Genomic DNA, 27,299 nt, shown 5'->3' with positions numbered 1-27,299 from the left:
ATGGTTTAACAGGACTGCTGGGAAATGTGTGGTTGTAGAGAGATCCGCTAAATTTAACGGGGCAGTTAACGGGACTGCTGGGAAATGTCAGGCTGCTAGACAACCGTTAAATTTAACAGGGCGCTTAACAGGACCGCTGGGAAAATCCAGACCGATTAGTCGCTTACCTTGTACCACTCGTATGGTCGCTTGTAAGTAGTACTCATCGTCTTTGATATGCACGTTTGTATCTTTGCCCTGAAGTTCTGATAGCGATCCACAAGTAATCTCTGACAGACGTTCTCGCCATGTATACATGGCAAGGAAGTTAAATATAAGATTGATCAGCCCTATGGGACCTTCAGCTGCTGAAAAGCATGATAATAAAGGGCTGTAATTTGGGTTGAACTTTTTTGTTTTTCCTGCTTACTTCGTAAAAGCCAAACGTATGGTAACGACAATGAACCACCAAAGTTAAGAAACCCGTTGTATTACTACCATGCAGGCTGCAGTAGATGTGCCGCCCAATCCAACATTCGGGATGCATCTTGGGAGGTGGCTATGTGCCTCTTCAAGCAAAATGATTACGTTCTACCTTAGCAAAAGGGGTCAAATCACTATGGCAACAATGACAATGAAACGCCAAAGATCATTGTATGCATTGCTCAGAAAGAGGATCATCCACCACGCTACTCGCGTCAACTGGGATTTGAAGGTGTAAGTAATCAAAGAATGACACGAGAAAAGAAAAACATGTATGAGGCGACAACATCCTTGTTTATATCTGTATGGTAGGCGTGGGCATCTCTGTGATCTTAAAAAGGAGGAAGGGGGTGGATGAGCTGATAGATTGATGATGTGCCCCCACAAAGAGCCTGGCGTGATTGAATGTCTAGGCATAATTCAGGCTTTGGGATGAACAAGGTGAGGGCAATATAAATTCCACGAAACAAAATACAACGTACAGGCCATATGTAGATACTTTGGTGCCATGATTCTATTTATTGTTCACTAAATCTCAAATCTGCTTCTTCATTTAACCAATCCATCCAACGTTTCAAAAATCCACCATCTATGGTATTCTTTTTCGTGGCCTTCGCGCCGGATAAGGTCTCCGTATCGCAAATCACACAAAGATGTCGTTTTGGACGAGTCATGGCCACTAGGATATGATCGTTAGTATGAATGCTTACATCACATGCCGTGAATCAAACTTACCATTGAGACGCCTCTTTTCAGCCAAAAAGCCAACTTGCCCTTCATCATTGGATCGCACCAGTGAGAGAATGATGGCTTCTTTTTCACGCCCCTGAAATCCATCCACTGTACCAATTTCAATTGCTGGCCACTGTTCACGCATGGCTCGGATCAAATGGGTCACCTGATATGCATAAGGAGTAATGACGCCAATATGTTCTTGTTCCAATCCATCATCCAGGAGCGATTGTACATGCTTGACAGCAAGATCAACTTCAAGCTCGTTGGCTCGACTTTTTTCGCCACCATCTTGTGCTTCGTCTTCAATCTCGTGGCCGAGACCCGTATCACTTGTATCGATCAATACCACGGGCATATCCGTATCATCACTGTGGCTCACATCAGGCAAATCAGATAGCAGATGTGATGCAACGCTGTCATCAGCCACCAGCTTGTTCTCGTACAACTCCTTGGAGCTGAATTCCATGATCTTTTGATGCATACGGTATTGGACAACCAGCATACGTTTGATTGTTGCAGTATCATACATTCCAAGGAGTCGATCAAAAAGTGTCGTTGTAAGATCTGTTGCAAGCGAGAGACCATTTTTGGAAGCCTTCTTCTTGTCAGCTGATGATGCAACGGGTGTCTTGACAGTGGGAGGAAGCTGAAGATGATCACCTGCCTAAGACGTGCATTAATACAACAAGCCCCTCATCTACATGCATCCATGCTTACCAAAATGGCCTTTTTGCCTTTTAAAAGGGCGATCCAGCATTCAGCTGCAAGTAAAAGACCAATATGAGTTAGTGATCCATGCGTCTCGTTTTGTGTTACCAATGCGTACCTTCCAGAGCTTGCGTTGCCTCGTCAATAATCACCACGTCAAATTCACGCTTCATCATAGTCTTGCTCCCACACCTATATCCCAAACTTTAGCCATCCTTATCCTCACCATGGATTGTAATGACTTACCCATTGAGTGTTGATATCAATACATCAGCTCCGGTCATCACTTCATCCAACACCTTACGTTCTCGAGCACGATAGTCCTTACGAAGATCCTTGAGGTGCATGTATAATTCACGGCGCTCCGAACGCTTTTTGGTCTTGCTAATCTTGGCCAAGGTCTCATCCATTTCACGTCGTACATCAGCAACAATTTGACCGGAATCACATGTACGTGTAATGATATCAAGCGAATGCTCCAAAACAGTAGGCAGGATACGTGCTGGATGACCCACGCGTACAAGGTTCATTCGATGACGTGCCAATCTTTCCACCAAGTTGTCTATATATCATCCTTGGTTGGTGGGTTGTTATTCAACGATAGTGCTTCTTCACTTGCCTACGGATATATTGGATGGACCACATACGAGCACCTTTTTGCCTTGAACAACGGCAAGTTGCCGGATGATTTCCACCAATGTATATGTCTTGCCTGTCTACAAGCACGCTTAGTTTAACGTTGTTGGTCATAATAGTAATTGGATGATGATGATGATGATGCATTACCCCAGGCGGACCGTGCACGAGAGCAATTTCATGGGCACCAAGTGCAAAGCGTACAGCATCTTTTTGTGATTCATTGAGAGATTCATCAAAGAACTGCAAGTCCGAAACTTCTTGTGGCGGTGATGGTGGTCGTTGGCCGAGAAGTACTTGACCCAATCCATGCGAAGGTGCAGCTGATCTCAATTGCTCAAGAGCAGTAAGCATGCTATAGTTGGATAGATACATGTCAGCCTCAATGTCTTGTTCATATGCCTATTGTCACTTGCCGATCATAGGTGATATTATTCGCCAACTTGACGCTAATAAATGATGTTTCTTTAGAACACATACACGTAAGCACCATGTTTTATGACTTACATTTGACATCGTTCCTGAACCTCAGGTGGCAATTCATTATCATGTGACAATGCAACAGTGATCTTTGTATCTGTAGCTCGAACAACGACACCCGACCATTGTGATCCAAATGGTTTGCTTTTGCCGGTCTGCTTGTCCTTTTTGTATTCATCCAATCCAACAATATCTCCCGTGCTGATCTTGTGGGGCGGAAAAGTGGGTGGTGATCGTGTAGGATTGGCAAGCTCAAGGTCAACAAGACTATGAAACGAAACCCCCATGTCAATCATCGAGTGATATCCAATCCACCATCCATCCATGTGCCTTTTTACTTTTTGCCTCCAAGACCCGTTCGCATGCCTGCAAACCCACATTCATTGAATGAGCAAAATGAAGAAGCTGAATGACGCTTGAGCAAACGTTTACCTGTCACCTTGAGCCCGATTAGCGCAACACCACGCTTTTGAAGCTGAATGGGTGTGAATGACGAGAGCAATTGCAAGGTATCCTCGACATCGATCTGCTTTTCCTTCTCGACAAGCTTGACTTGGTGTTCAATAAACGCGTCCATGTAAGGGAAAGAAAGAAAGCAATTGTGCAACCATCCACTGCTACTAATCCGTCATATCACCGACAACGCATGAAGAAAGGTTTATTGGTTCTTCTTTTTCAAATCAAGGATTTCTTTCAAGTCTTCTATATCTTTTCTCATTTCGCCTGTAGCAATCTTTTGTTTCTCGATTGTTTCTCGAAGCATGTTGAGTTTTTGTTGATCCTGTAAAACGAGTGAACATTTGAAGAGGACAATTAGTAATAAAGTAGAACTTACATTGATACGAGCCCATTGACCTTCTATAGCTCTTTCTTTTTCACCCCAGTCTCGTGAACTAGCAGTGGCACCCGCACCACCATTACTACTACCTCCAAATGGACCATCCGAGTAAAAGCGACGAGTCGTCAAGTTAGAGAATAAAGGTCGATTGATGATAATGCTTCTTGTAATACGTTGCATTGAATGTGGTGGTTTGCTTGTGGGGGAAAAGAAAAGAGAGAAGAGTGGTGATCAAACTTTTGATGCAGCTTTGCATAAACAAATGGTAACCAACCAACCAGCCATCTCGGGTGTATCGGATGCTTGTTGGCCCCTTCTCAGGTGTCTTTTTTCTCTCCCCCCCCCACCCTCCGTAACTGTTTTGAGATCCCCGTTTCTCTTTCTTTCCTCTCTTACTTCGCTCATGCAACCGATCGATAAACGATTGAGTGTCTTTACTCCCACCGTCATTCGGGAATTGACTCATAAAAAGTACGACCGTCGTAAAGTAGCTGCTCTTGAAGTCGAAAGGTAACAACAAACATGCTTTCTCTCTCTCTCTCTCTCTCAAATACGTTTATTTTTTCCTCACGCGTCGTCATCATTATCATCATCTTAGTCTGGTGAAAGCTAGCAAAGACCATCCTGCTCAAGTATCTCGGATCATTGATGAGTTGGTGCGGGATTTTGTGTATTCGCATATGCCCAACGCCCAATGCGGCGGTTTGATCAGCCTCGCAGCGACAGCCATTGCCCTGGGATCTGCAAGTATAATAATCCATTCTTTAAACGATTCTATTGGGAAGAGGACTAATGATCATTTGCAGGATGTGGCGCCCTATCTAGATACGGTGGTGCCACCCATTCTCGATAGCATGGGCAGAAAGGAGTCGTCGGTGCGCTACTACGCATGCGAGTGCATGTACAACGTTGCCAAGGTTTCCAAAGGCGAATTGCTCCGCTTTTTTAACAGCGTGTTCGAAGCACAGTGCAAGGTAAAAGAGAAAATGGATACATGCAGGTGATAGTAATATCCATATCTACGATGTAGCTATCCACCAACAAGGAACCTTCTATCAAGAATGGTCGTGACATTTTGGATCGATTGATCAAGGAGATCGCTTTTGAATTGGCAGGCACCTACACCACCACCCATGGTATTCCAAGAGGCGTTCCAGTCAAGGCCTTTTCAGTCCAGAAATTCATACCTTATTTACGGCGTCGTATTTACAGCCATCATCCTGCTGAACGGCTTTATGTCATGTCATGGATTGGTTTATTGGATTCAATTCCCGAGTTTAACCTCGTTTGGTACTTGCCTGAATACATGGATGGTCTTATTCGCGTACTCGGTGATCCCAATCAGCCCGTACGTGCAAACGCTCGGTTATTATTGGCACGCTTTTTTCAACAAATACAAACCATGGTCCATCAACAACAATCGGATGAAGGTGTAGCCCTTTTACGGCGACATGGAGGAGAGCAACAACAACAACAATCATCATCATCATCATCACCTCAATGGGACAAGGAGAAGGATGCACGCATGATTGAAATTTTGATTCCACACTTGTCTTCACCCAAAGAAGATATCCAACGTACCGCGCTACAATGGATCATTGAATTTATTACCATTGCCAAGGATGTGGTACTGCAATTTACACCTCGTATCATCATTGCTGTTTTGCCATCACTCGAACATCCGGTGCCTACCATAAGCGCGTTTGCCATTGAAACCAATCGCAATTTGCAAAAGCTTGTCATGGAGAACAAACCACCTGAACCTGTCAACAGCAAAAGCGATCCATCCTCATTGGATCACCATTTTCCCACCACGCGACAAGAAAAAGAAGAGACCAGTAGCCATGGCAACACGCTCGTACCCACCTTGCGTCGTACGCATCGATCTGACATTGGGCATCAATTGACCAAACGTTCTGAACCTGCGCCAGGAGACATGTTTGATTACCAGCTGACGGTCATCAATTTACGATTGCAATTTCACAGCGACCATGCATTAACACGGATCGAAAGCTTGAGGTGGTTAATGCTTTTACATACCAAGGCGAGAGAAAAGGTAAATACAAATGGGGGTGGGTGTCAAGCAACAGCAACTCATCATCATCTCACATGATCATTTTGTCTTGGGGGACAAGATCTTGAGTACCATGGATAGCACATTTCCAATGCTTCTCAAGCTGCTTAGTGATCCGTCTGAAGAGGTATATACAGTCTCACGTTTGAGCTTGCTCCAAAACATCGATTCTCATCTCATTAGGTTGTATTGTTGACCCTCGAGTTGATTGCTCAAGTAGCCGAACAAGGTGGTGACAAGGAGTTTGACAAGCTTACAAAGCATTTATTATCACTTTTTGCTATTGACGGTGACTTGTTGGAAACGCGAGGTGACTCCATCATACGTGAACTCTGTGTGCACCTTGGTCCGGAACAGGTGTTTTGTACCATGGCAAGGATACTGGAGCAAGACAAGGTAACCTTGTTTGTGGGATTGAAGGATGGGGCGAATACGCATCAACAGCGGATATTCTTTTTTCTTTGTAGGATTTGGACTTTGCAAACATGATGGTACAAAATCTCAACATCATCCTCATCACATCCGAGGAATTGGATGATATACGTAAGCAATTGAGAGAATTGGATACCAAGGTAACTTTAAAGAGGAGGAGGAGGAGGAGGAGGAGGTAGACATATGACACACACGGGGCAGTGAAGAACATTGACGAGAATAAATAATAGGAAGGACAACATCTCTTTCTCACGCTTTATCGATCATGGTGCCATAATGCTATTTCGGCATTCTCGCTTACATTGATGGCAGAAGCTTACGACCATGCTGCCAACATGCTTCAATTCTTGTAAGTTTGTCTTAAGGAACATCATGATGGGCGATGACACTCACACTCTAGGATACGCTACTAGTGCCGATATTGAGATGACAGTGACGATGCTTATACAATTGGATCAACTTGTTCAATTACTCGAATCGCCCGTATTTACATGTAATATTGCATGATACAATGACAACGTGCGTGTGGAAAGCTAATTAAGAGGTGGAAACAGATCTTCGATTACAGCTTTTGGAACCCAACAAGTATCCACAACTCCTCAAATGCCTTTATGGTATATTCATGCTCTTACCACAATCATCATCACTCAGCCCGTTACGGAGCCGTCTTAACAGTGCTTCATCCTTGGGTTTCATGCATGCAATGCCAAAAACGTATGTATCCATATACCAAGGCCTATGATACGATACATGTGACTCATTGTGTTTTCAGTAATACGACCTTGGCTGCTACTACTACTACTACCAGTCGATCCATACCCACCATGAATGGTGCTTCTCATCCTTCCAAAAAGACACCGGCCATCGATTTCGCAGACTTAATGCAACATCTAAAGACTTTACAATTCAAGCATGAAGCGTACAGAAACCAATGTAAGGAGCAGCGAGAAACAAATTGAAGACACCCTGACATCCACACATAAACCTGCATTCATCCGACGCTGTAACTCGACCGGCAAGGTAAGAGGGAGCAGCGTGTACACTTGCAAAATCTGTTATTGTATATAGCCAACACAATCCACCTTTGTATACCAAAATTAATGCAGATACCCAAAGCACAATTTATGTATTTGATAAAGAATAATGGGGGGCATTGTAAATGTATCACGTGTTGTTGTTGTAGTGGTCATAATCTACTTTGTGCCTGCTTGGATGAGTTGTCGTCAGGGGACGTTTGACTTGCCGATGAAAACCTTTGGTGGGGGCCGTGGAGCTTGAAAAGCATACACGAGGGTACATAGTCCATTTCAGCATTATCTCGTTACCACCACCTGTCAGCCACTCTCTCCCCACCATGTCCTCATCAAGCAAAAAGCCATCGGAAGCCGAGATTACCCAACAAGCAAGTTGTCATTGACACTATACGCATGGAGACCTTGACTAACGCTTGCATCCACAGTATAACAAGTACAAGAATGAATTGCAACAGCTGGCACAAAAGGTCGGCGAGTTGGAATCCGAGGTCGAAGAACACAAGTAAACATCGACGCGTCGTCATGCCACCGATGCTCTTTATTCAACTAATACGCCATCTATCTAGGCTTGTGATTGACAGCATCTCGCCACTCGAACCTGATCGCAAGTGTTTCCGTATGGTGGGTGGTGTTCTAGTTGAGCGCACTGTCAAGGAAGTCCTCCCAGCTCTACAAACAAACTACAATGGCGTATGTGTTTCCTCCACCTCCTTCTTTCCTCCCCTCAACTTGCTTTTAGCATACTAAAGTCTTTTATGTATAGATTCAACAAGTCATCCAATCATTATTGCAATCCTACAAACGCAAGGAACAAGAATTTCAAGAATTCCAAAAGAAGCACAATATCCAAATGGTCACCAAATAGTCAAGCAGTTGTTTAATAATAAAACCGGGAATCCGTATGCAAAGGTGGATCTTGAATATATAGATGTAATGGGTTGGATCGATAGAGAGAGAGAGAGAGAGGGCTATTTCTCGGCATCCGAAACGACTTGACCAAGACCGATCAAACACCAAAACGAATAGCTCTTGATCCGATCATCATCTAATCGCATTGACGAGTTGGCTTTCCGAGATCCACCATCCGTACTATCATCCACATCCATATCCTCGATATCCTCCTCATCAATATCACCTGATGATGCATCCATGCGGTCTTGTCCTGATCGGTAATTGTAGGTCACAAGCAATGGAAACTACATAAAAGAAAAGTGCATGAATAAACCTGTGTGAGTATATAAAGCTTGTTTTATCTTACCTTGAATTCGCCCGCTTCTTCAGGGATCACTTCCACAATGATGCTGGTATAATTATTCTTCTTTTCATGCACACCATCTGCCCAAGACGATGACAAACCAGCCGAGAATCCAGAACGGCTACGGCTACTGGGACCCGTAGGGTATATCTCATCGTCATACTCCATCATTTCATTGAATGCACCAACCTTGAAATGAGGCGAGAGGATCGTTACCTTGCCACCCACCTTGGGTTCATCAGGTGTTGTTGTCTCTTGTTCTTCCTCAGCCGTTGCACCAAGACCCATGGCAGGCTTTTTATGTTGTTGTGGCGTTGCCAGCGTAACACTCATTTCTTCATAGAGTGGATTGGTGAACTTTAGCACAAATTGAGTAGGAATGCCGACGTGTAATGGCCATGTCTTGCGAGGTAGTTTCACAATGGTGATATTGGGGATGTAATTCCTATATATGATGCAATTAGGCTATCGGCCGATTAAAATGGTAGCATGGGTAACTTACATGGCAACCAACTTGATTTTGAATCGAGTGATTTGGGCCTTTTGTTCTGGACGAATAAGGATGTGTCTGCATGTCCTGCAACGCTTGGATCGTTTGATGCTAAGATGAATACGTTGTGGATGGATATCCCTATGATCTCCATGATCAGCCGTTTTGTCATTTCCAAATCATGGATACCTTACTTGCGTAGATAAGGTTGATTATGGAGTTGGCTTGAACGTTGTCGCAAAGTGGAGACTACACACACACAAAAATCCATCAATTCTCTCAACAACCCATGGTAACCCCCTCTTTTCCTCAAAGCTTACTCTCATCCACATTGCGAAGCGTCATGAGCTTATCCACGAGTTTGAGATCATCATCCGGTACTTGAACGCTTGGCTCATACGTGTCGATATCATCAAGTTTGCACTGAGCTTGCGAATGCGGATTTGACATTGTTCCCATCAATTTGCTGAAAGCGCCAGGACTGGAGAGTGATAACAAGCTGGGCGGAAGTGGTGGTGGTGGATTGAGTCGCAAATGCTTTTCAAAGTGTTCTTTGAGATGGTCGAATTCCTTGGCATCTGGTAATGCTTCCTCTGTCTTTTGTAGTTGTACTAATATCATACATATCAATTTGATCATCCTTTTGTGTACCATCCCGCATCATGAAACTTACATGCCAAACTGGTAGGTTTTTCAAATGTCATGTTGACTTCTTTAGAATTCCACCGACACACATTGCAAAAGAGGAAATAGGGACCGGCAGTGGCAGGTGTACTGGAGGGTGTTGGTTCTTGGGCAGCAACGACGGATAGCGTGTTTTGGCATATGGGACATTGGAAGCAGTTACGTGCACATCTAAAAGATCCCTCTCATGTTAGTAGCCTATCCCATACATCATGATCCAATCCTTCCTTACCTATTCTTTTCACTCTTGACGCTCGCTGTGGGTACCTTGTATTATCGATAAGTAAAAGATGGGACATAGAGATGGGCTGATGATTGATAGAGTATACCTCGAATAAGCAGTTGGGGCAGTAATATGACATTATTTCGTCTTGGACACACGAAGGACAGCGGATTTGGTGGCAATCTTCGCAAAAGTACAATCTCGAAAGTGGGTATAGATAGTTGGATGCTTTACGCGAGAGCAAATGATAGCCCGTGGTCGATGCATCGATATTATGCTCCTTGTGATGGTTGCTACTGGTGCTGGTGCTTGCGCTACTGGGGCCGATACTCTTGGCATCGTCAACGCCTTCCTTTTTCAAACCGACATCAGGCGACCTTTGTGGATCAGTGGGTTGCGGCGTGGTAGTGAGATCGGGACATGCACAATAGTAATGGACAAAGGGTATGATTTCTCCAGCAGCACCAGCAGTTGTCATATTCGGTCAAAGAACAAAGATCGTTGTGGTCGTTGGCAAGGTACAACAAAGGCACGCGGAGCATCAACTTCATGCTGGTTGGTACCTTTGGCGCCGCATAGCTAGAAATTCGCCCATGCACGTACTCTAGTACACAATCCTTGCTCAATAAAACATGTCCTGGTTTACACATCTTCAAGAAGGAGGAGGAGGAGGAGGAGGTTCCCAAACAAAAATGACGTCGTGTGAATAATATGCACATGGCTTGTTTCCCAGATGAAGAAAGACCACCACCCACCAACATCATGACGTAAAAAGGGAAGATCGATGTTGTTACAGATTAATAGAATACTACCATCCACATCAAGCAGGCCGAGGAGGTTGTTGATGAACGCCATGATGGTATGCTGCTGTATGAGGAAAGTGGTGATATCATAAAGGGCCGACCCAAGAAGATCTCGATTAAATTGACAGCAGCAGCAAGGCAATGTTAGTTATGAAACATCAGTGACATTAGACATATCATTGCTGGTGCAACGATAACGGATGCATGGAAGAAAAGGCAAGATCATCAGCAACGAAGCACTCGTCGTCGTCATCATCTGCATGTCGCACGGTGGTTCGAGACTCTTCAAGAAGATCTCGATGCACTTTGTATTGCTCTAGCAAAGCCATTGTACGTCCGATCCATATTCTTTGTCTCCTTTTGTTAGTGCATACGTAATTCATCAACGGATGTCAATTGACAACAAGTTCAGCCCCACCTCCCCCACACTCCTTTGTTGCACAGCCAATTTCTTCTCCTCCTTATGATGATGATGATGATGTTATCCACCCCATTTGAATAAAAATGCGACATGGATGATTGACGCCCATCATAAATGATAACGTGTATCGTTGTATTCATGATTCAAGTGTGCAAATGGAAAGAGTGTAAAGTGGAAAGATGGCAGGCAAGCACGCACGCACGACCCAATTGTTACAAAGATAGCAGCACATGGCTTCATGCAGCTTGACGTAAACTTGCTCGCTGGTTACGAATCTGGGGATAACTTTTTGGAGCACAGCCCATCAACTTCTTTTCGCCTCCCTTTCTACTATCGACGCCCAAAGAGACTCTCTCTCTGTCCCCCAAAACAAGATCAACTCCTACATGTCATCTATAGCAATCCTAACTGCATCACTTGGGCGTCTGTGTGTGTGTGTGTGTGTGTGTTTGTGTATCTATCAAAGTTTTCTTCATTTTGTTGCAGTATCATTGGTGGTCGTAGAACCGATTGGGTATTACAAGATCAGCCTTTGTTTGATTTGCCACAATTTTCATTGTTCTTTTTGTTGAAGGTTGAAAGGGCAAATCAATGTGAAACATGTAACCATAGAGTATAATGAAATGATGGCGGATGTCAGCAAGTACACTTGTTTCAGCGTCAAAATAAACATGCATATCCTTTAAAATGATTTTCCTTGGTAATAGCGTTTCATTATGTCAATGATGGGGTGTGTCTGGACCGAGCGTTGTCTGTGCTAAACCATCCTTTATCTTGCAGACCGCCCTTTTCTGGGTTGTACCAAATAACGGTATCACCAGCTGAATTCTACGTATGCAATTGAGATGCAGCATCATCCCACACACTACTAGTATTACCATGCACGTCGCTTACAAAGCAGTGGTGGTTGTTGCTTGCTGATGATGAAAGAAGAAAATAACAGGTGATGACATGTAAACACCGCATGTCCTTTTTCATTATACCCATTCTCGATGGATTTGGGGAGATGTAATGCACGTCCGGCTCCGAATGGGTCAATAAGTGTGCTTTCAATGAGCGTGCTTAAGCTTTTCACGCAACACATGTCTCGATCACCTCCCCCAAAAATCCCCCACAACACATACGCACGTACGCACACACATTACAGTGGTACACATTGCTGCTGCTGCTGCCGGTGAACAACAACAACAACACCATCATCATGGTTGTTGTTGTGTATATGCACGCACATCACATGCACCATCACACACGCACTTTGAAAGGTTGGCCTTTCATTGTCAAAAGTTGATACACAAACATTATGCAGAGCAAAGCAACGTCACGGCTTGATTTGCGACAATCCAGGGTGAACAAGTAATGCTCTTCTCCTCCTCCTTTGTTTTATTGACAGCAGCAGCAACAGCAGAGTAAGGAGCCGGTTATGGAAACCGAGCAATGATGGTAATACATGACGCGATGATAGGTGTTAAGGTGGTTTTCATTTTGCATGCAGCAGTACAAAAAAAAGGGCTAAAGGGATGATCAAGAGAGTGAGAGAGAAAATGAGCCAAACAAGGTTGGCTGTGAGAGTGCTTTGATCATTTGGACACAAGTTGGTTTGTGTAACCAAGGTGCGTGCTGTGCGTTTGCTATACAAATATGGATACGCGTGTTCTTCCCGAAAGCAAACAAATGATCCAGGGGGAGCCCAATGTTCTTCATTTCGATCCACAACACCACGACTTTTGAAAAATGCTTTGGTTTTGTTATCAAAAAGAGAGTAAGCTTGATTGATTGTAGAGTACTGTAACGAACAACGTGTTATTCAAAGAAAAGAGAAAAGGGATTCAAGGTGAAGAATGAGAGCGTGTTTTGTGATTGTGTGCTGCAGTGCGCCCAATGCGCTTCGTTCCATGCTACCATCAGGCTCGTGTATAGAAGGTGGATAACTTGAAAGGTGTGTGTGTGTGCGTGTGTGTGGGTTGGGTGATGCATGACGCATGCACATGTGTCTCGCTTACGATAGGCATATCAGTGTTAGTAGTAGTAATCTCCTCCTCCACTTTCCCACTCCCTAAGAATCTGGAACATTGGCTCATTGCTGTACATCATCCATGATATCGCAAGAATATGCCAACTTTGTGTTGTGGGCACATCAGCAACATGGCTGATCTTTCTTGTTGATCATCATCAGGTGGAGGATCAATGATCTACTTTAGAAAAAAAAGATGATCCTTTGTGGAGGATTAACAGTGATACGAGCGTGTGTGTGTGTGTGTGTGCCGTGTATTGGGATGATGCATGTCAAACACATCAACTCTAAAATCCTCCCCATATCATCACCAGCTCCTTCTTTGTGGTCCGTCTTTCATGCATCATCTCTTTCTCCCCCATCTTTTTGTGTGTGTTGCACCCCCAATCTCCTTTTTTCGTCCCTGTGTTGATGACTCCCCCAACTCTTTCGCATATACAAATTAAGCCAGCCCATCCGATTTGATGCAAGTGAGGATTTTCCATACGTAGGTTGCCTCCCGACATATATAAAAAGGGCACCAAGATGATCCTTGCCACATTACTATTCTGCATTACTTTCTTTTTCAAAAGCTCATTTTTGTCTGTGCTCCTTTTTTCTTTCACACAATCATCACACACATGTGTAGCAAGCGGTATACACCATTTAAGCTCGCCCCACCCATACATCAAGCGCTTGTCATTGCTGAAAAGCAAATTGACCAAAAGGTGTGGTTCACTGTACGGGTCATTCCTCAACAAACCGATATTCGTTATGTGAATGGAGTCCCTGTGGGCATCAAGGCTGTTGCTCGTCAGCCGTATTCGATTGCTCGTCGATACGAAGACTTTGTTCAACTCTCACAACGATTGCATGAAGCATTTCCACCACTCACTACCACTACCAACAACCACTCACGTCGCCATCAAGGTGGGCCAAGCATTCCCAAATTGAGCAGCCATAGCAGTAGCAAGCGTATCCACTTGTTGCACAATCAAGCCAAGCGACAATTACAACGACGTACCGATCTTGAAAAGTTTTTGTATCAGCTATTTCGCTTGCCAGCATCCATTGCTCAATCATTACCGGTGCTTGAATTTTTTGGACAGCAGTCGCATGACCGCCGTAGCAGCAAGGTGCAGCTTTGTTCCGTAATGACCGATCCGATGCCGACATTGGATTCATCTCCTTCAACATGGCAACGCTTACGCGCACGAGCAACATCATCATCCAATAACCAACAAATGACATCCAGCCAAAGCTGCACCACCATCTCAACTTTTAAAAAGAAAAGAAAACCCAGCACAACAACAACATCATCAGCATCAGCTGCAGCCTTCCCCTACTTATCATCATCACCCTCCATGATGACGACGACAACAACAACAACGCCATCGTCAACATCACCCCCATCATCTGCTTATAGCCCCTGTCCACAACCTAGCCTATCAACAGCCACCACCATTTCATCCATTGCCAGCATGATCATGCCATCCTTTTCAACCCCACGTCGCATTGGTAGTAGTAGCACCATTAGCCGATCCTCCACTACCAGCAGCCGTGATAGTGTTAGTACGTGTGACAGCAACAACAGCAGTACGACGACTCCAACACCGCCTGGTAGCCCTATTTCCACCTCCTCTTGTGTGTCATGCACCATCAAGATCAAGGTCATTTACGATGTCGACAATATTATCGTCATCCAAGTACCACGCACCGTATCCATGGCCGATTTGCGATCACGTATTATGCTCAAATTCTCGCTCGATCCTGCAACACGTTTACCTACCAGTGACTTTTGCTTACTGTACAATGATGCACGATCCTCGGGTACGAGTGCCGCCTCATGTTTTTCCGCTCGCAGTGATAGAATGACCATTATTGCTGATGACAAGGATCTCCGAGCTGCCATGGATAAACTTTGGAGCCAGCATGAAAAGGTCACCCTTCGCTGCATTGCTAAAAATAACCCCACCACAAGGCGACGCCCATCTCTTTTGTAAATAATTCTCTCTCTCTTTCTTTCCTTTTTGAACCCCTCTGTAGTATTGTATACCCCAACACATTCCCTTGTTCATATGTATTTATTGTATATTGGATCATCCAACAAATAATGTAATCCTTCTCCTCTATGAGAAACACCTCAAACTTTTTTTGTTGTGTGTATTATTATGAATCGCATAGCCAATGTAGGGGGTGATGGGGTGTTTATCCGACAGGTCCTTCATCATGAGGGAGTAAAAGAGAGGGCTGAGGAACCGGTTGGGATGTATGTCGCGTTACACATTGCATGGTGGTCGTCGGCATAAAGCTGTCAGGTTTCTCGGATTCATCCACGGTGCTTGATATGAATTTGGAAAGAGCACCAGGGCAGCTTCAGCCCATACGCACATACAAAAACTAACGCCACCCTCAGGGAGAGCCACTCGAGCCATATTTCATTTCCCATCGTTTCATTTCAACAAGAGAGTTAAGCTTGACAAGAGAAAAAGGAAAGAGCTTTATTACTATTGACGCTTTGGATTAAAATGGGTCACTTGATGGTATCCAGGCATGGATCGGCTCCATTTTGTGCACTTGATTTGATGTCTTTTATGCATTCACTACATCGTCAATTTCCTAATTTCCTAAAAAAAGAGAGTACCATCCTGATCAACCACCCTACTATAGACACCTGACAACTTCTCCCCCACATCACCAACCCCATCCGTGCATCAGGATAACACCAATCCGCATGTTAGATCCTAATTATACATACCTGCGTGTTGACTAATGATGATGGGATGATGATGACCTTGACTTTCTGGTCAGGGTCCAACCCTATTGGAGGAGGACGAGGAGGTCAACATTCCTCCTTTACATAATAGCACCATCAACAACGAATGCAACATCTTGCATACATACATTTACATGTATACGTGCAAAACTCACCATGCTCCTTGCAACATCATACACGTTTTGATGCACTCTTTAGCATATCCAAACGCATCTTGCAGCTACAAGGAGTAAAAAAAAGAAGAGGCCGTTTGCAGCATGATGCAATGGCATCATTTGGCGAGCGACAAAGTGTAGGATGATGATAGTAGTAGCGTGTTGAGCGCACACACACACACACACACGCACATACACACATATTCTGCACACGAGATGATCGTCATCACCACGCGATTTTTTGTCTGCATTATGATTGTGTGTGTAATATACCTTGTTGGGATGAATTTCCATGACCAAAAGGAGAAGTGTTTTTATCTGGCTGGTGGCATCTCCTACATACCACACCACCACAGTATTCTTTTCTTATCTAACGACATGTACATGGATCGATCCCATGCGAGGAGGTCCATGCGAGTTGAACATACGTATACGACAAATGCTTTTGCGAATGCCTTTATTGTAATAACGCCACCCTTTAAGGAGGAAACAGGTTAAAAGGAGAAATTGGGGGTGGAGGGGGGGTTAAAGAGACAACAATGGCAAATTCATTTTTCTCATTGTCCTGAAAGATACGTTGACGCCGATCTAAGTACGCGTGCAGCAATGCTTACGGAGGAGAGAGAGAGGATTCAAGGGGGGACAAACACTTGCTTATGTGTGGATATGAAATCGTGTGTTTATATAATTTGTACATTGAGTGTGTTGAAACGGTTTATGGTACAAGAAAAAAAAGACAAGCAAAAGGGCAATTGATATGGATGAGATTTAAGAATACGAGTCGGCGCGAAGGAGATCTGTATAGCCGGGTTGAACCAAATGAAAAGAGAGTTTAGAACTCGGGGAGAGGTTCACGCTCGCCAACCTTGGGGAAAGTAGGGCCAACTTGCTTGATGCAAAGACTTGCAAGATAGTGACCAGCCTTGACACAACGAGCGACATCATGAATACCTTGAGCATACAAGCCCATGAAACCACCACAGAATGCATCACCAGCACCGTTGGTATCGACAATATCCTTATCCTCAACCTTGTGGACAGGGAAGACTTGCACGTTATCACCAGTAGCAACGACGGTCTCATCAGCACCCTGAGTAATGACAACAGTGCGAGGGTTGTTGTTGCCCTTGGGCAATTGAGAAAGCTTCTTGGCAATTTCCTTGACATCGGTGGTACCCCAGCCAGCGACTTCAGAGTAAGTACGAGCCTCAGTCTCATTACCAAAGACGATATCAGCGTTGTTAAGAACGGCATCCAAACGCTCCTTGAAGAATTGGGCAAGGAAAGGAGCACTCAAGTTCAAAGCAAAAGGCTTGTTGTTCTCAGCAGCGTACTTGGAAAGCTTGATAGCAGAGTTGTAGCCACCATCGTGAGTGATGAAGAAACCACCAACAAAGTAATACTTTGCGTTCTCAACAATCGACCAGTTCTCGGGCTTTTCAATAAACTCAAGAGTGAACTTTTCAGCAGCAGCAAGGTTGGTGCAAAGCGAACTATATAAGCACTTGATAAGATCATCTCATCCTCTTGACCCTTCCCCCCATAATATAGACACCTTACCGGTTGTGACCAGTGATCAATGCAGCACAGAGACCGGTAGGAACCTCCTCGTTGATTTGGTAGATGGTACGCAAGCCATCAGCAGCAGCAGCATCCTTGAGAGTATCGGCATACTTGTCATTGGAAACGCAACCAAAGTACACAGTCGAGTTGGCAGGCAAAAGGTATTGAGCACCACGAGCAGTGTTTTGAGCAGCACCACCAGCAACGTAGACGACATTGTACTTTTCAACAATCTCTTCGTAGCTATACAATGCTCAACATGAGTCTCATCGATGAGGGCAATGAGAGGGGGAGGGGGAGACGTTACAACTTACATGGGCATGTGCTTGGTGTCAGCCAAGATGGCATCGTTGGCCTTGAGCTCGTACTTTTGAAGAAGCTCCTCAGCATTGTTAACCTGGATGTCCAGGAGAGGGTTTTCCATAACAACAAGTTGGTAGCTCATAGTGTGTAATCGATAAAGAAGTGGATGAAAAAGAGAACGTGTCCAGTAAAAAAATTTCTGCGTTTGTTTTATCGTGTTCGGCCAGGCACATCTCACCACTCATTGGACGATGTCCGTTGTCTTGGATCTAGTGTAGCATAACGCACCTTGGGGTGCCATCTGATTGCTCAGCGCTTGGTCTCTTGCATCATCATCCATGCTTTATAGTATACAAGCCCCCTCCCACAAGATGTCTTGCCCAAAGTCAGATAGTTTCATCAATGTGCTGCTTACAACAATGAGCTACTCAAATGAATATACCACATACATTCACCATGAAACGTGTAACAGCAGGATACAGGTAGCGGCTATTTTTTATGATGGTCATGTCCACATAAGCTTTACAAGAGATAGGTATGCTTGATGTCATTGTTTGGTGGTGATGGATTGCCCTAATTTGATCGTGTCCATGCCAATTACCATTTATATTATTATGCATGAACAACAATCAATCATACTTGGGCTCTTGGAAAATAAGGTCTTCGTATTTTGGTGACTGTAGATGGGAGCTGGTCATTGTGATCATCCATAGGCTTCCTTTCTTTGTTGTTCTACTTTCATTGTCGTCATGGTAATGGTCGTCATGGTGAATGCTTGAGTAAAACATGGTCATATACTAATACGACCATCAGTATCAAATCAATGAAAAAAGCACATCATCATGGATAATGACTATAACATTAACAATGCCCACATGTATTTGTTTCTGAGGAGCAACAATGAGGGCTGTTTTGTTATCGCCAGTGTTAGCAGGAGCGATATCAGTAATACCACTGTCACTATAGACACTTTTGCTGCGGAGTGAAGGTTGCTAGGGAAAGGCTATTGTGCTATCGAATGATGGTGGTTAACATACACATGAGCATGCTATGCATATGCAAAGGTTGGATTCGGCGACATGGTCCGTTACATCAGTGGAATAAGTGACCATGGCAACCATCTTTTTACGGCATGACAACGGCCACACATATTAGCAGGACGCGTGATTGGGTGGTTTCTGATAATAAATTTTATGTCGTCGATGATACATGCTACTTGAAAATCATGCACAGATCCCATATTGCCACTGCAATGGGGAGGGGGTGAGTGTGAATGTCTTTTCTCTCTATCAGGTTGATGCAGGACATCGATACTCGAGAATTCCTTAATTCCAGCGCTTCTGACCTTGTTGCTTGATGTTTAATTGCGCACATGATGATCTATGTTGCAATGATGCATTATGTAAATGTGAGATTAAGGCCTTGTTCTTCGTGAATGCTTTTGATCCAATAAGCTAGGGAAGCAACAAGATGGATTGATCCAGAATGACGGGAGTTGAACTCATTACCCCAGGGAGGAGGAGGGCACCCAAAGTGGCCCATGGCCACCCGTATCATTGAACACATGTACGACCGAGCTCTGATTCTATGGTTGGACCTTGTCATCCCTTGACAATGTCGTACAGACTGACATATGAAATCCCACTTTACCAACATGGACTTTTCTCCCTCTCACCTCCTTGATCAACAACAAAACGAGTGCTAACATGCTGATCACTTTTCCCTGTGCCAAACACGAAAAGGGCCTTTTATTACTTTGTGGCAGCGCGTCGCACAGGGCGGCTTTCGAAAAATCTGTGTACTCGGGATAGGCAAGAAACCTATTATACTACAACCACTACTACCATCATCATGATCCCGCTGGATCAATAATAGCCGTCGTGGTGTTTTATGCGTGTGGGTGTATGCCCCTTTGAAAGAGAAAAGCCGATGATAATGGCAAAGCACGTACACGCGTGTGACATTTGACAGCCATCACAAATTTTCCCAAAGGATGACAATGCGGAAGTAAATTGTTTGGGAAGATCGATGACTTGTACCTCCGCGCTAATTCAACAAAAAAAACATGCTTACCATACATTGACGACGACGACGACAAGGCACACAAAATAGACGAGAGTCGCCTTTTTCTTTTCCCCATTGATTTACCTCTTTCTTTTTCCTTACTTGCTGCTGCTCGGGCCCCTTGTCACTTTTGTCGCTCCAATAGCTCAACATTCGACATGGAAGATAGCGCCGAATTGAGCGTGCGAACATTGGAACGTCACTGCCTAGTTGATGGCACCTGTCACTGCGATTGGCGTATCACACTTCAAGGCTGTGTCGAGCAAAATGCAATGACAGGCGTTTATATCGGCAACATCGCTATCTCGGCTGTAGTGTTCATCATTGGTATGCATACCTTGTCAACAAAGAACAATGAGCACGATAGTAACTTTTGCTCGCTCGATAGGTGTTTGTCTCCTGATCCATCGCATCTTTATCAAGGGACATCGACTTTTTGATGTTAGCCCAGCAAAAGGTTGCTTACGACCCAAACCAATCGATTGTATGTTATTCTTATTAATGATATACAACATTCGTAAGTAAATTCTTCCCATTCCTTTATTTCTTGCCCAAAGGATCATCTCCCTTTCTTCCCCGACTCCGCACGATGGTATGCCCAGAAAGCCGGTTTAACAATAGTCTATCTCCTCCTTATAGTTCGCTTGTTGACAAGCGTTATTCTTGTCACGGATGTTGCTGATGACATGATTTCACGCATGTGTAAGTGTCTTTCTCTTTTCCAAAAAGAAAGCATCGCACACAACGTAGAGCTAAATGCATGTGTACCTAGTTATTTTTGAGTTTCCATGGCAATTTGGTTATGGTGCATTTGCACTTTACCTTGTCGGGATTGCACAAACATTGGCTGATGTAAGCTTACTATTTGCTGTTGTCTCAATGTTTTCTTTTAAACTTACCATTTCACTCTACTACTACCACTACTAGAGCCACAAGGCGATTTCTCATGGATGGTTACCATCACCAAGGACGGTGGATATTATTGGATTGACTTTTTTCTTTGCACCCTTCATTTGTAACAACATTGTGGCGTTGGTTGGTGGCGCGCTGGCACGCACCAACTTGTACGCATCCGAAGTGTGTGTGCGATTGTTGTATGTATTTTGGTTTGTCCATTGTTTTTCACTTGCCATGGCGGTGCTCTTCTCTGGAATTCGCTTGGTCCGCATCCTTAATCATCATTTGACGAAATTCAAGTCATCGGGGCCACGCTATGCATCTGTCAAAACGGGTATCTTTAAGGTACAAAACGTGCTACATCATTGTTGTTGTTGTACTCATCATTCGGTATTATATAGATACGTGCGGTGATGGGTATCATTGTTGTATGTTTACTCTTGTTTGCTATCTTTTTGCTCCTATATGGAGCTCTTCGTGATCAGATCATGGTGAACGTACCAGGATCCATTTTCCTTGGTGTCATTTGGAATTATCTCGGTCCTGTCACCACGCTGTGCGTGGAATTGGCGGTCATTTTCCAGTAAGTCTTGATCATCATGAACGCACACTAAACCGATGATGCTGATTAAGGGTGGGTGGTGTTTAGTCCAAAGATTGGTACCAGTGGTGTGGATGGATTGAAAAGTTCGACAGGTGGACGATCCACCACGTACGAGGAAACACAAACATCTTCCTCTTTTGCTGGACCTGGTGTTGACGTGAGTTTTCAGGGCACGTTGAGTCATCATGCTTTTGAGGATTTGAAACAGCAACAACTTCAATACCAACAAAATTTCCAAAAACATAATCATCATCGTCTCCATGGAAACCATTATTCGTCAACACCCCAACAACGCGAGTTTGGGTTAAACGGCAATAGCACAACGACAACACCACCCACACTCGATCTCGGCATGACGATGAATACGCTCAAAGGACCTATTGCCATGGAGGAGGAGGATTATTATTATAGTCACGAGCATCATTCGAATCATATACCCGCTATCACACCACAACCATCACAACCACTCGCGGATGAAAAGTGGCTGCCTATGGATGAACGTGAAGATGACCTATCATCCCAAATCAGGCTTATTCGGCACGAAAAGCGTTATTAGAATCCTTCCTCCCACCCCCCCCAATTGCATGCATACGCATACACACACACATTTGATCATTTGTATTCCATTACTTTTTGCATCACAGTAAATGTACAAAACATCCCGCGCTACTATACATGTTCTGGATCATGATGGCCCGTGGTCATATTCAAGCGTGTAACCAAAGTGCAACATTGCCACGTAATGAATTGTAACATGCAACGTAAAACCCACGTGGCAGAAATCACATGACACCCTTTATTGTGCGAACCCTCTTTTATCTAAAATGCAACCAACAAGCGCAGCACTACTATGAGTGGAGTGGAAAAACAACCTTTATAATAGAAAGAATGGGCAGGGTGTGTGTGTGTGTGTGTGCAAAAGAAAGAAAGAAAAAACGAAGGATACATTTAATTAAATGTTGAAGCCTGGGGTTCGACCTCCCGGTAGATGCTTTACAGATTGCTGCGTGCGTGGGTATGGAGAGCTTTGAGAGGGGGTTGGAATAGCAGGCTTGTTGATGGTATCTAATGACGATGCAACAACTGGAGTCGTAACAAGAATGGAAAAGAAGAATAACAAAACATTGGGAGAAAAGAAAAAAAGAATCAATCAGCCAAAAGACAAATCCATGGTATATCAAGACCGAAGAAGCAACGCGTTACCATCGCTGACATTTTCATCGAGCTTGGGGTGATGCAAGTGAGGATGATGATGATGATGATGATGCGTCGTCATGCTTGGAGGTGGAGTAGGCAATTGTTGTTGACGTTGTTGTTGTTGGTGACGAACCCAATGATGATGACCGCCGCCACTGCTGCTGCTACTACCTGTACTATTGCTAGTACTCACAGGGACAAACATACGATCACTTCCAGGAGGTGTGGTTGTTACCGGTACAAATTGATCTCCTCCACCACCATACATGGCTGCTGCTGCTGCTGCTGTAGCAGAGGAGGAGGAGGATGGTAGTGGCTGTGGTGGTGCGGCAGCAGCAGCACCTGAGACTGGAAACAAATCATGACCAAAAAAGATATCGGGCATCGATTGATGAAAATTGGGTCGATGATTACTGGTCGTTGCTGAAAAAGAGGTATACGGCATAGGAGGTGCATGATAACGTCGCGTCGCCGAATCCTGCATAAGACCTTGACGACTACGAGGAGAACATGACTACATGAGAGGATGGTGATCATCAGCATTTTTTAAACTTGCATGAATGTTTGTGTTACTTACATTGCTCGCTTGAAGACGAGGTGAGGCCCAAATGTTCTTTCCCGGCATAGGGGTCGATAACACAGCGGTAGATGCACGACGACGATCCATTGGATGAGGAGGTGAACTAGGCATGTTTTCAAAAATAGCACGTAAAGGACCATCTTTGAGTGACAAGTTGGATTCACCCAATTTGCTATTCTTTTTCTCTTCAGCAGGGAATATCGACCACGAGGAGCCATCAAATGCAGGTAATGGTAAGGGTCCATTGAACAAGTTGTACTCTCCAGCAGTAGTAGTAGTGCTACTGTTGCTACCTTGGGGTGTGGGTTGCTTGGTAGCATCATCGTTAGGCGATGGGATGGCTGCCAATGTATCCTGGTCAATGTTGAGACACGAGTCATCCGATGTGGGAGAAATAAGACTGGTATCATTGGTAGCAGCTGTTGTTGTTGTTGTTGCCATATCGCATGGGACATTGTGTTGCTTGAAAAAGTGATACAACTTGTCCTTGGCATTCGATACATTCTTCCCATGTTCTTGTTTATAATGCAAACGAATCACGCGAATATCTCGCACGATGGGTGTGGATGATTTCCATTGAACATGGGCTGTTGACAAGGTGGTGGTGGTGGTGGGTGGCGGATTGCTGCTGCTATCGAGATCCGGTAAACGCACTTCCATCTTTAAATCTTTTGTCAGGTGACGTGTAAGAGTGTCGAGTTCCTTGGCCTTGTCCGTGAATAGCTGACGCAACTCTTCAGTTAAGGGTATTAAGAAATGGGCTTCTCGCTCAATCATGGTATTCAAGAGTTGCAGCACGGCACCAATTTGAGAGGCAGGTCCCATGACAGCCACTTGGTCTGTGCCTGATCTCTCGGGCCACCATACTCGTGTATTGTGTGTACGGCATGCCTCTCGTATCTCGCTGCCATGGACGTGTAAAATGGTGCGTTGTTGATAGCATGGAATGCGTACAACGCTGGTCGTGAAATCTCGATCCTTTTCAAACGTAACAAAATCCATCACGGCTGCTTTGAGATTCTCAAGGTTGGCTTGATTCTTCATGGGTGTGCGTGCTACCACATTATGCTCGTTCTCAAAATAGCCTCCCAAGGATGTGAATTCCTCAGCACCCGAAAACTTGACATAGACACCAAAACGTTTCATCACACGCTGAATGTTCTTGCCGGCAACACCAATGATACGCCGATGGTATATCTCAGGTACAAAAAATGACATCTCGGCTGGTAGCTCGTCTTGTAGCATGCGCAATCCTTCCAATGCCTTATCAGGATCATCACTCTCGACCGTAATCACAAAATTGTATTCGTTGAAGGCAAGAAACTTGATACGCACACCACACGTTTTCATGATCTTGTTGACTTTGCCGTTCTTTTTGCCGCTCAAGAATTCACGTTGGTCTGCTGCAAGCTCGACTGCAAATACGCTTAGGGTATGGTGCATCTAGTAGTAACGATTTGTTTATATCCCATGGATGCATATCATCAATACACAACAACAACTTACTTTGAGCACGGGTATGCCAGAAAGGATTTGATAAGCGGTATGCACGGCTTGTTCAATACCAAATGCTTCGAATCGACCAGTCTCAGTACGATAACTCAATTCAGCACCAGAGGCTTGGGAGATACGTTGTAAGAGTTGCGTCAATGCTTCAGGTGATCCAAATAAATGCAATGGGTCCTCTACGCGTTGTGATCCATCGCCTGAATGCTTGATGCAGAAGGAGACTTCATATACCTTGTAGATCTATGTACGACAACAATGATGATGATAAGTCTTGTGATAGAGAATAAAGACATCATGCGTACCAAATAATTGAGCGATCTGAGAGTACGTTCCACATTAATTCTGTTCTCGGCATACACCGTAATGGTATTGCTACCAGAGCCAAGTGCAGGAAAAGCGATGAAGGACCCTATAGCAAATGTAGTGAGTGTGACCTCGTTCACAATAGCATGATTCCTTTCATTTTCCCCTCTTACCATTATCTCGCATAATCTTTCGTAATTGACCTTGTTGATGGAGCATGATCCAATCGAGTTTTCTTGGATGCATTGTCGATTGCTTGTGATACATGGACTTGGCCTAGATGCAAAGCGTAAGTTTGCCTTGTTACTTTGTCTCTCATGCCCAATGAATTTACCTTTTGCGTGGTCAATTTCTTTAACATTTCCTGTGCACGGGAAATACCCGCACTATCGCCAGTCAGATGAATGGTACCCGATCGATCAGCCACGGGAATAGCCATGTGTTGAGAATCACCGAGCTTTGTGAAAGGCGATTGAAGATAAATGTTGGTATTGGTTTCTTCCAGAATGGATTGGATATTGATATGCTTGCGACCAGCAATAAGATTATGAAGATAATAGGGTATCTGCAAGGTGTCTGTGCGTAAACCCATCTATAAGAAAGAGAGCGAGAGAGAGCGATTAGCGATGGGACGGAGTTATATATAAGCGTAGGTAACTTGCCATTTGATCAAGAAAGACCAAGATGCGAACACGAGCTGATTCAGCAGCATCCAGTGAGCCTGATACGATGATCTCTGGTTCTGAAATGTCTTGCACAAGAAACTTGCAGTGGGTATGGGATGCAATGTCATCAAGACCAGCAATAAGGACCTGCCTTTTGCCAGGAGCATGGATACAATCGGGATTGAAAGATTTGATGACCAGCCTAGTCTGGTAGATACAGTACATGGAAACATGGATGATGATTATTAGCGTTCAAGAAGAAGAAGTATAGTCCATTTCCAAACACATTGCACACTTTTTCTCAAAAGGTATTGTTCCGAAATCCTTGGTGAAGTTTTTCTCTCTCTCCCTCTCCCTCTCCCTCACACTCTTTTGGGTATAGCTCTTGCTCTTGCTCTCTCGCATCCCTCACCTCTACTGGATTTTGTCGTAGGATATCAGCTCTCGCAGCTTGGACGGCAGCAAGAGGTCCGTTCACCACCACGTTAAGAAACGTCCTGGAAGACGACAATCGTACCGTGGAAAAATGCACATGCTGAAGTTGGGTATGAGTAGCACTAAATCGATCCCGCATCGCTGCAATCGCTGTCGGATCAATAGCGTCCATTGAGTCCGTGTCTGGTGGGATCCCCAAGCATAACGAATAGGCCATGTAGCCAGTCATTGTTGTTTCTCGTAAGGGTGGTGTTGTTGTGGTGGGGTAATAATAGTAATAGTCGTTGTGTATATGAGGTATAAGAGAAAGAAAGAAAGGTGCGCGCGCAACAACAAAGTCTGCTGGTTGTTAAATGAGCCAATGCCAATCGTCTTTTTGTTGTTGTGGTGGTGGTGTTTTTGGGTTGGTGAAAAGGCGGCAAGTGAACGAAAAAGGGAGAAAGAAAAAAAAAGAGGGTATGGGCTTTTGAGTTATTTCACTTTTTGGTCTGTGTGTTTGTGTGTTGTGGTGGTAAAAGAACAATAACAACTTTTCTCTCTTGGTACAAACCACCTACACTTTGAACTGAGCTGTGTGTGTATTTTTTTCGTGCGGGACTTTTTTCTCCTCCTCTCGCTCGTTCTCGCTCTGTCTCTCTCTAACTCGCTCTCTATCCATTCATATGGATGGAATGATATCAATAACATACATCACGTAGATACCGGCATTGCAGGAACAATGTCATTTGTTTCCGAGATTATAGACAAGTCATAGAAAATGATAGGCGGAATGCCCCTGCTTTTAGGGTGTTAAGGGGTGTGTGTGTGGAAGAAAAGAGAGAGAGGGTCGCCGATAATAACATGTCATTCACTATACGCACACACACACACACACATGAATGGTATGTGTCAATCCTATATCGTTTTCCAATAACTAGCTTGAGTGTTTATTCATAATTTGGATCTGGTCAATACGCCGGTCGATATCTGCATAAAAAACAAGA

The 27,299-nt window shown here is 44.3% G+C and overlaps 9 protein-coding genes across 9 annotated transcripts; 4 read left to right on the top strand and 5 right to left on the bottom strand.

Moving 5' to 3' along the window:
- Window positions 1–980: 980 nt before the first annotated feature.
- Window positions 981–3,598, bottom strand: O0I10_010679 (uncharacterized protein; the record flags this gene model as incomplete). Its single annotated transcript, XM_058490658.1, has 11 exons — window positions 981–1,141; window positions 1,198–1,861; window positions 1,915–1,958; window positions 2,024–2,097; window positions 2,152–2,467; window positions 2,525–2,621; window positions 2,692–2,896; window positions 2,958–2,990; window positions 3,049–3,288; window positions 3,360–3,387; window positions 3,454–3,598. The coding sequence occupies 11 exons, from the start codon at window positions 3,596–3,598 to the stop codon at window positions 981–983; spliced, it is 2,007 nt and encodes a 668-aa protein (XP_058338556.1).
- Window positions 3,599–3,679: 81 nt separating this feature from the next.
- On the bottom strand, window positions 3,680–4,039 carry O0I10_010678 (uncharacterized protein; the record flags this gene model as incomplete). Its single annotated transcript, XM_058490657.1, has 2 exons — window positions 3,680–3,802; window positions 3,857–4,039. 2 exons carry the CDS (start codon window positions 4,037–4,039, stop codon window positions 3,680–3,682), a joined length of 306 nt encoding a protein of 101 aa, XP_058338555.1.
- Window positions 4,040–4,262: 223 nt separating this feature from the next.
- Window positions 4,263–7,324, top strand: O0I10_010677 (uncharacterized protein; the record flags this gene model as incomplete). Its single annotated transcript, XM_058490656.1, has 11 exons — window positions 4,263–4,369; window positions 4,458–4,602; window positions 4,666–4,833; window positions 4,890–5,915; window positions 5,995–6,060; window positions 6,117–6,329; window positions 6,401–6,505; window positions 6,596–6,714; window positions 6,779–6,858; window positions 6,920–7,079; window positions 7,138–7,324. The coding sequence occupies 11 exons, from the start codon at window positions 4,263–4,265 to the stop codon at window positions 7,322–7,324; spliced, it is 2,376 nt and encodes a 791-aa protein (XP_058338554.1).
- A 395-nt stretch (window positions 7,325–7,719) lies between these two features.
- On the top strand, window positions 7,720–8,264 carry O0I10_010676 (uncharacterized protein; the record flags this gene model as incomplete). The annotated part of the gene is made up of 4 exons (XM_058490655.1): window positions 7,720–7,767; window positions 7,825–7,901; window positions 7,966–8,089; window positions 8,163–8,264. The coding sequence occupies 4 exons, from the start codon at window positions 7,720–7,722 to the stop codon at window positions 8,262–8,264; spliced, it is 351 nt and encodes a 116-aa protein (XP_058338553.1).
- Window positions 8,265–8,367: 103 nt separating this feature from the next.
- O0I10_010675 (uncharacterized protein) lies at window positions 8,368–10,529 on the bottom strand (the record flags this gene model as incomplete). Its single annotated transcript, XM_058490654.1, has 8 exons — window positions 8,368–8,595; window positions 8,658–9,099; window positions 9,157–9,285; window positions 9,339–9,393; window positions 9,465–9,755; window positions 9,818–9,999; window positions 10,061–10,095; window positions 10,158–10,529. 8 exons carry the CDS (start codon window positions 10,527–10,529, stop codon window positions 8,368–8,370), a joined length of 1,734 nt encoding a protein of 577 aa, XP_058338552.1.
- A 3,377-nt stretch (window positions 10,530–13,906) lies between these two features.
- O0I10_010674 (uncharacterized protein) lies at window positions 13,907–15,268 on the top strand (the record flags this gene model as incomplete). The annotated part of the gene is made up of 1 exon (XM_058490653.1): window positions 13,907–15,268. The coding sequence occupies one exon, from the start codon at window positions 13,907–13,909 to the stop codon at window positions 15,266–15,268; it is 1,362 nt and encodes a 453-aa protein (XP_058338551.1).
- A 1,760-nt stretch (window positions 15,269–17,028) lies between these two features.
- On the bottom strand, window positions 17,029–18,204 carry O0I10_010673 (uncharacterized protein; the record flags this gene model as incomplete). The annotated part of the gene is made up of 3 exons (XM_058490652.1): window positions 17,029–17,689; window positions 17,757–18,002; window positions 18,074–18,204. 3 exons carry the CDS (start codon window positions 18,202–18,204, stop codon window positions 17,029–17,031), a joined length of 1,038 nt encoding a protein of 345 aa, XP_058338550.1.
- A 2,080-nt stretch (window positions 18,205–20,284) lies between these two features.
- O0I10_010672 (uncharacterized protein) lies at window positions 20,285–22,183 on the top strand (the record flags this gene model as incomplete). Its single annotated transcript, XM_058490651.1, has 7 exons — window positions 20,285–20,453; window positions 20,515–20,643; window positions 20,766–20,828; window positions 20,899–20,978; window positions 21,054–21,368; window positions 21,425–21,606; window positions 21,673–22,183. The coding sequence occupies 7 exons, from the start codon at window positions 20,285–20,287 to the stop codon at window positions 22,181–22,183; spliced, it is 1,449 nt and encodes a 482-aa protein (XP_058338549.1).
- A 621-nt stretch (window positions 22,184–22,804) lies between these two features.
- Window positions 22,805–26,545, bottom strand: O0I10_010671 (uncharacterized protein; the record flags this gene model as incomplete). The annotated part of the gene is made up of 8 exons (XM_058490650.1): window positions 22,805–23,338; window positions 23,402–24,847; window positions 24,911–25,153; window positions 25,216–25,322; window positions 25,390–25,492; window positions 25,551–25,808; window positions 25,879–26,088; window positions 26,294–26,545. The coding sequence occupies 8 exons, from the start codon at window positions 26,543–26,545 to the stop codon at window positions 22,805–22,807; spliced, it is 3,153 nt and encodes a 1,050-aa protein (XP_058338548.1).
- Window positions 26,546–27,299: the final 754 nt, after the last annotated feature.

This window comes from Lichtheimia ornata (genome assembly GCF_029851405.1).
Source record: "Lichtheimia ornata isolate CBS 291.66 chromosome Unknown scaffold00074, whole genome shotgun sequence".
NCBI classification, from domain to species: domain Eukaryota; kingdom Fungi; phylum Mucoromycota; class Mucoromycetes; order Mucorales; family Lichtheimiaceae; genus Lichtheimia; species Lichtheimia ornata.
This window is presented reverse-complemented; position numbering and strand designations above follow the sequence as displayed.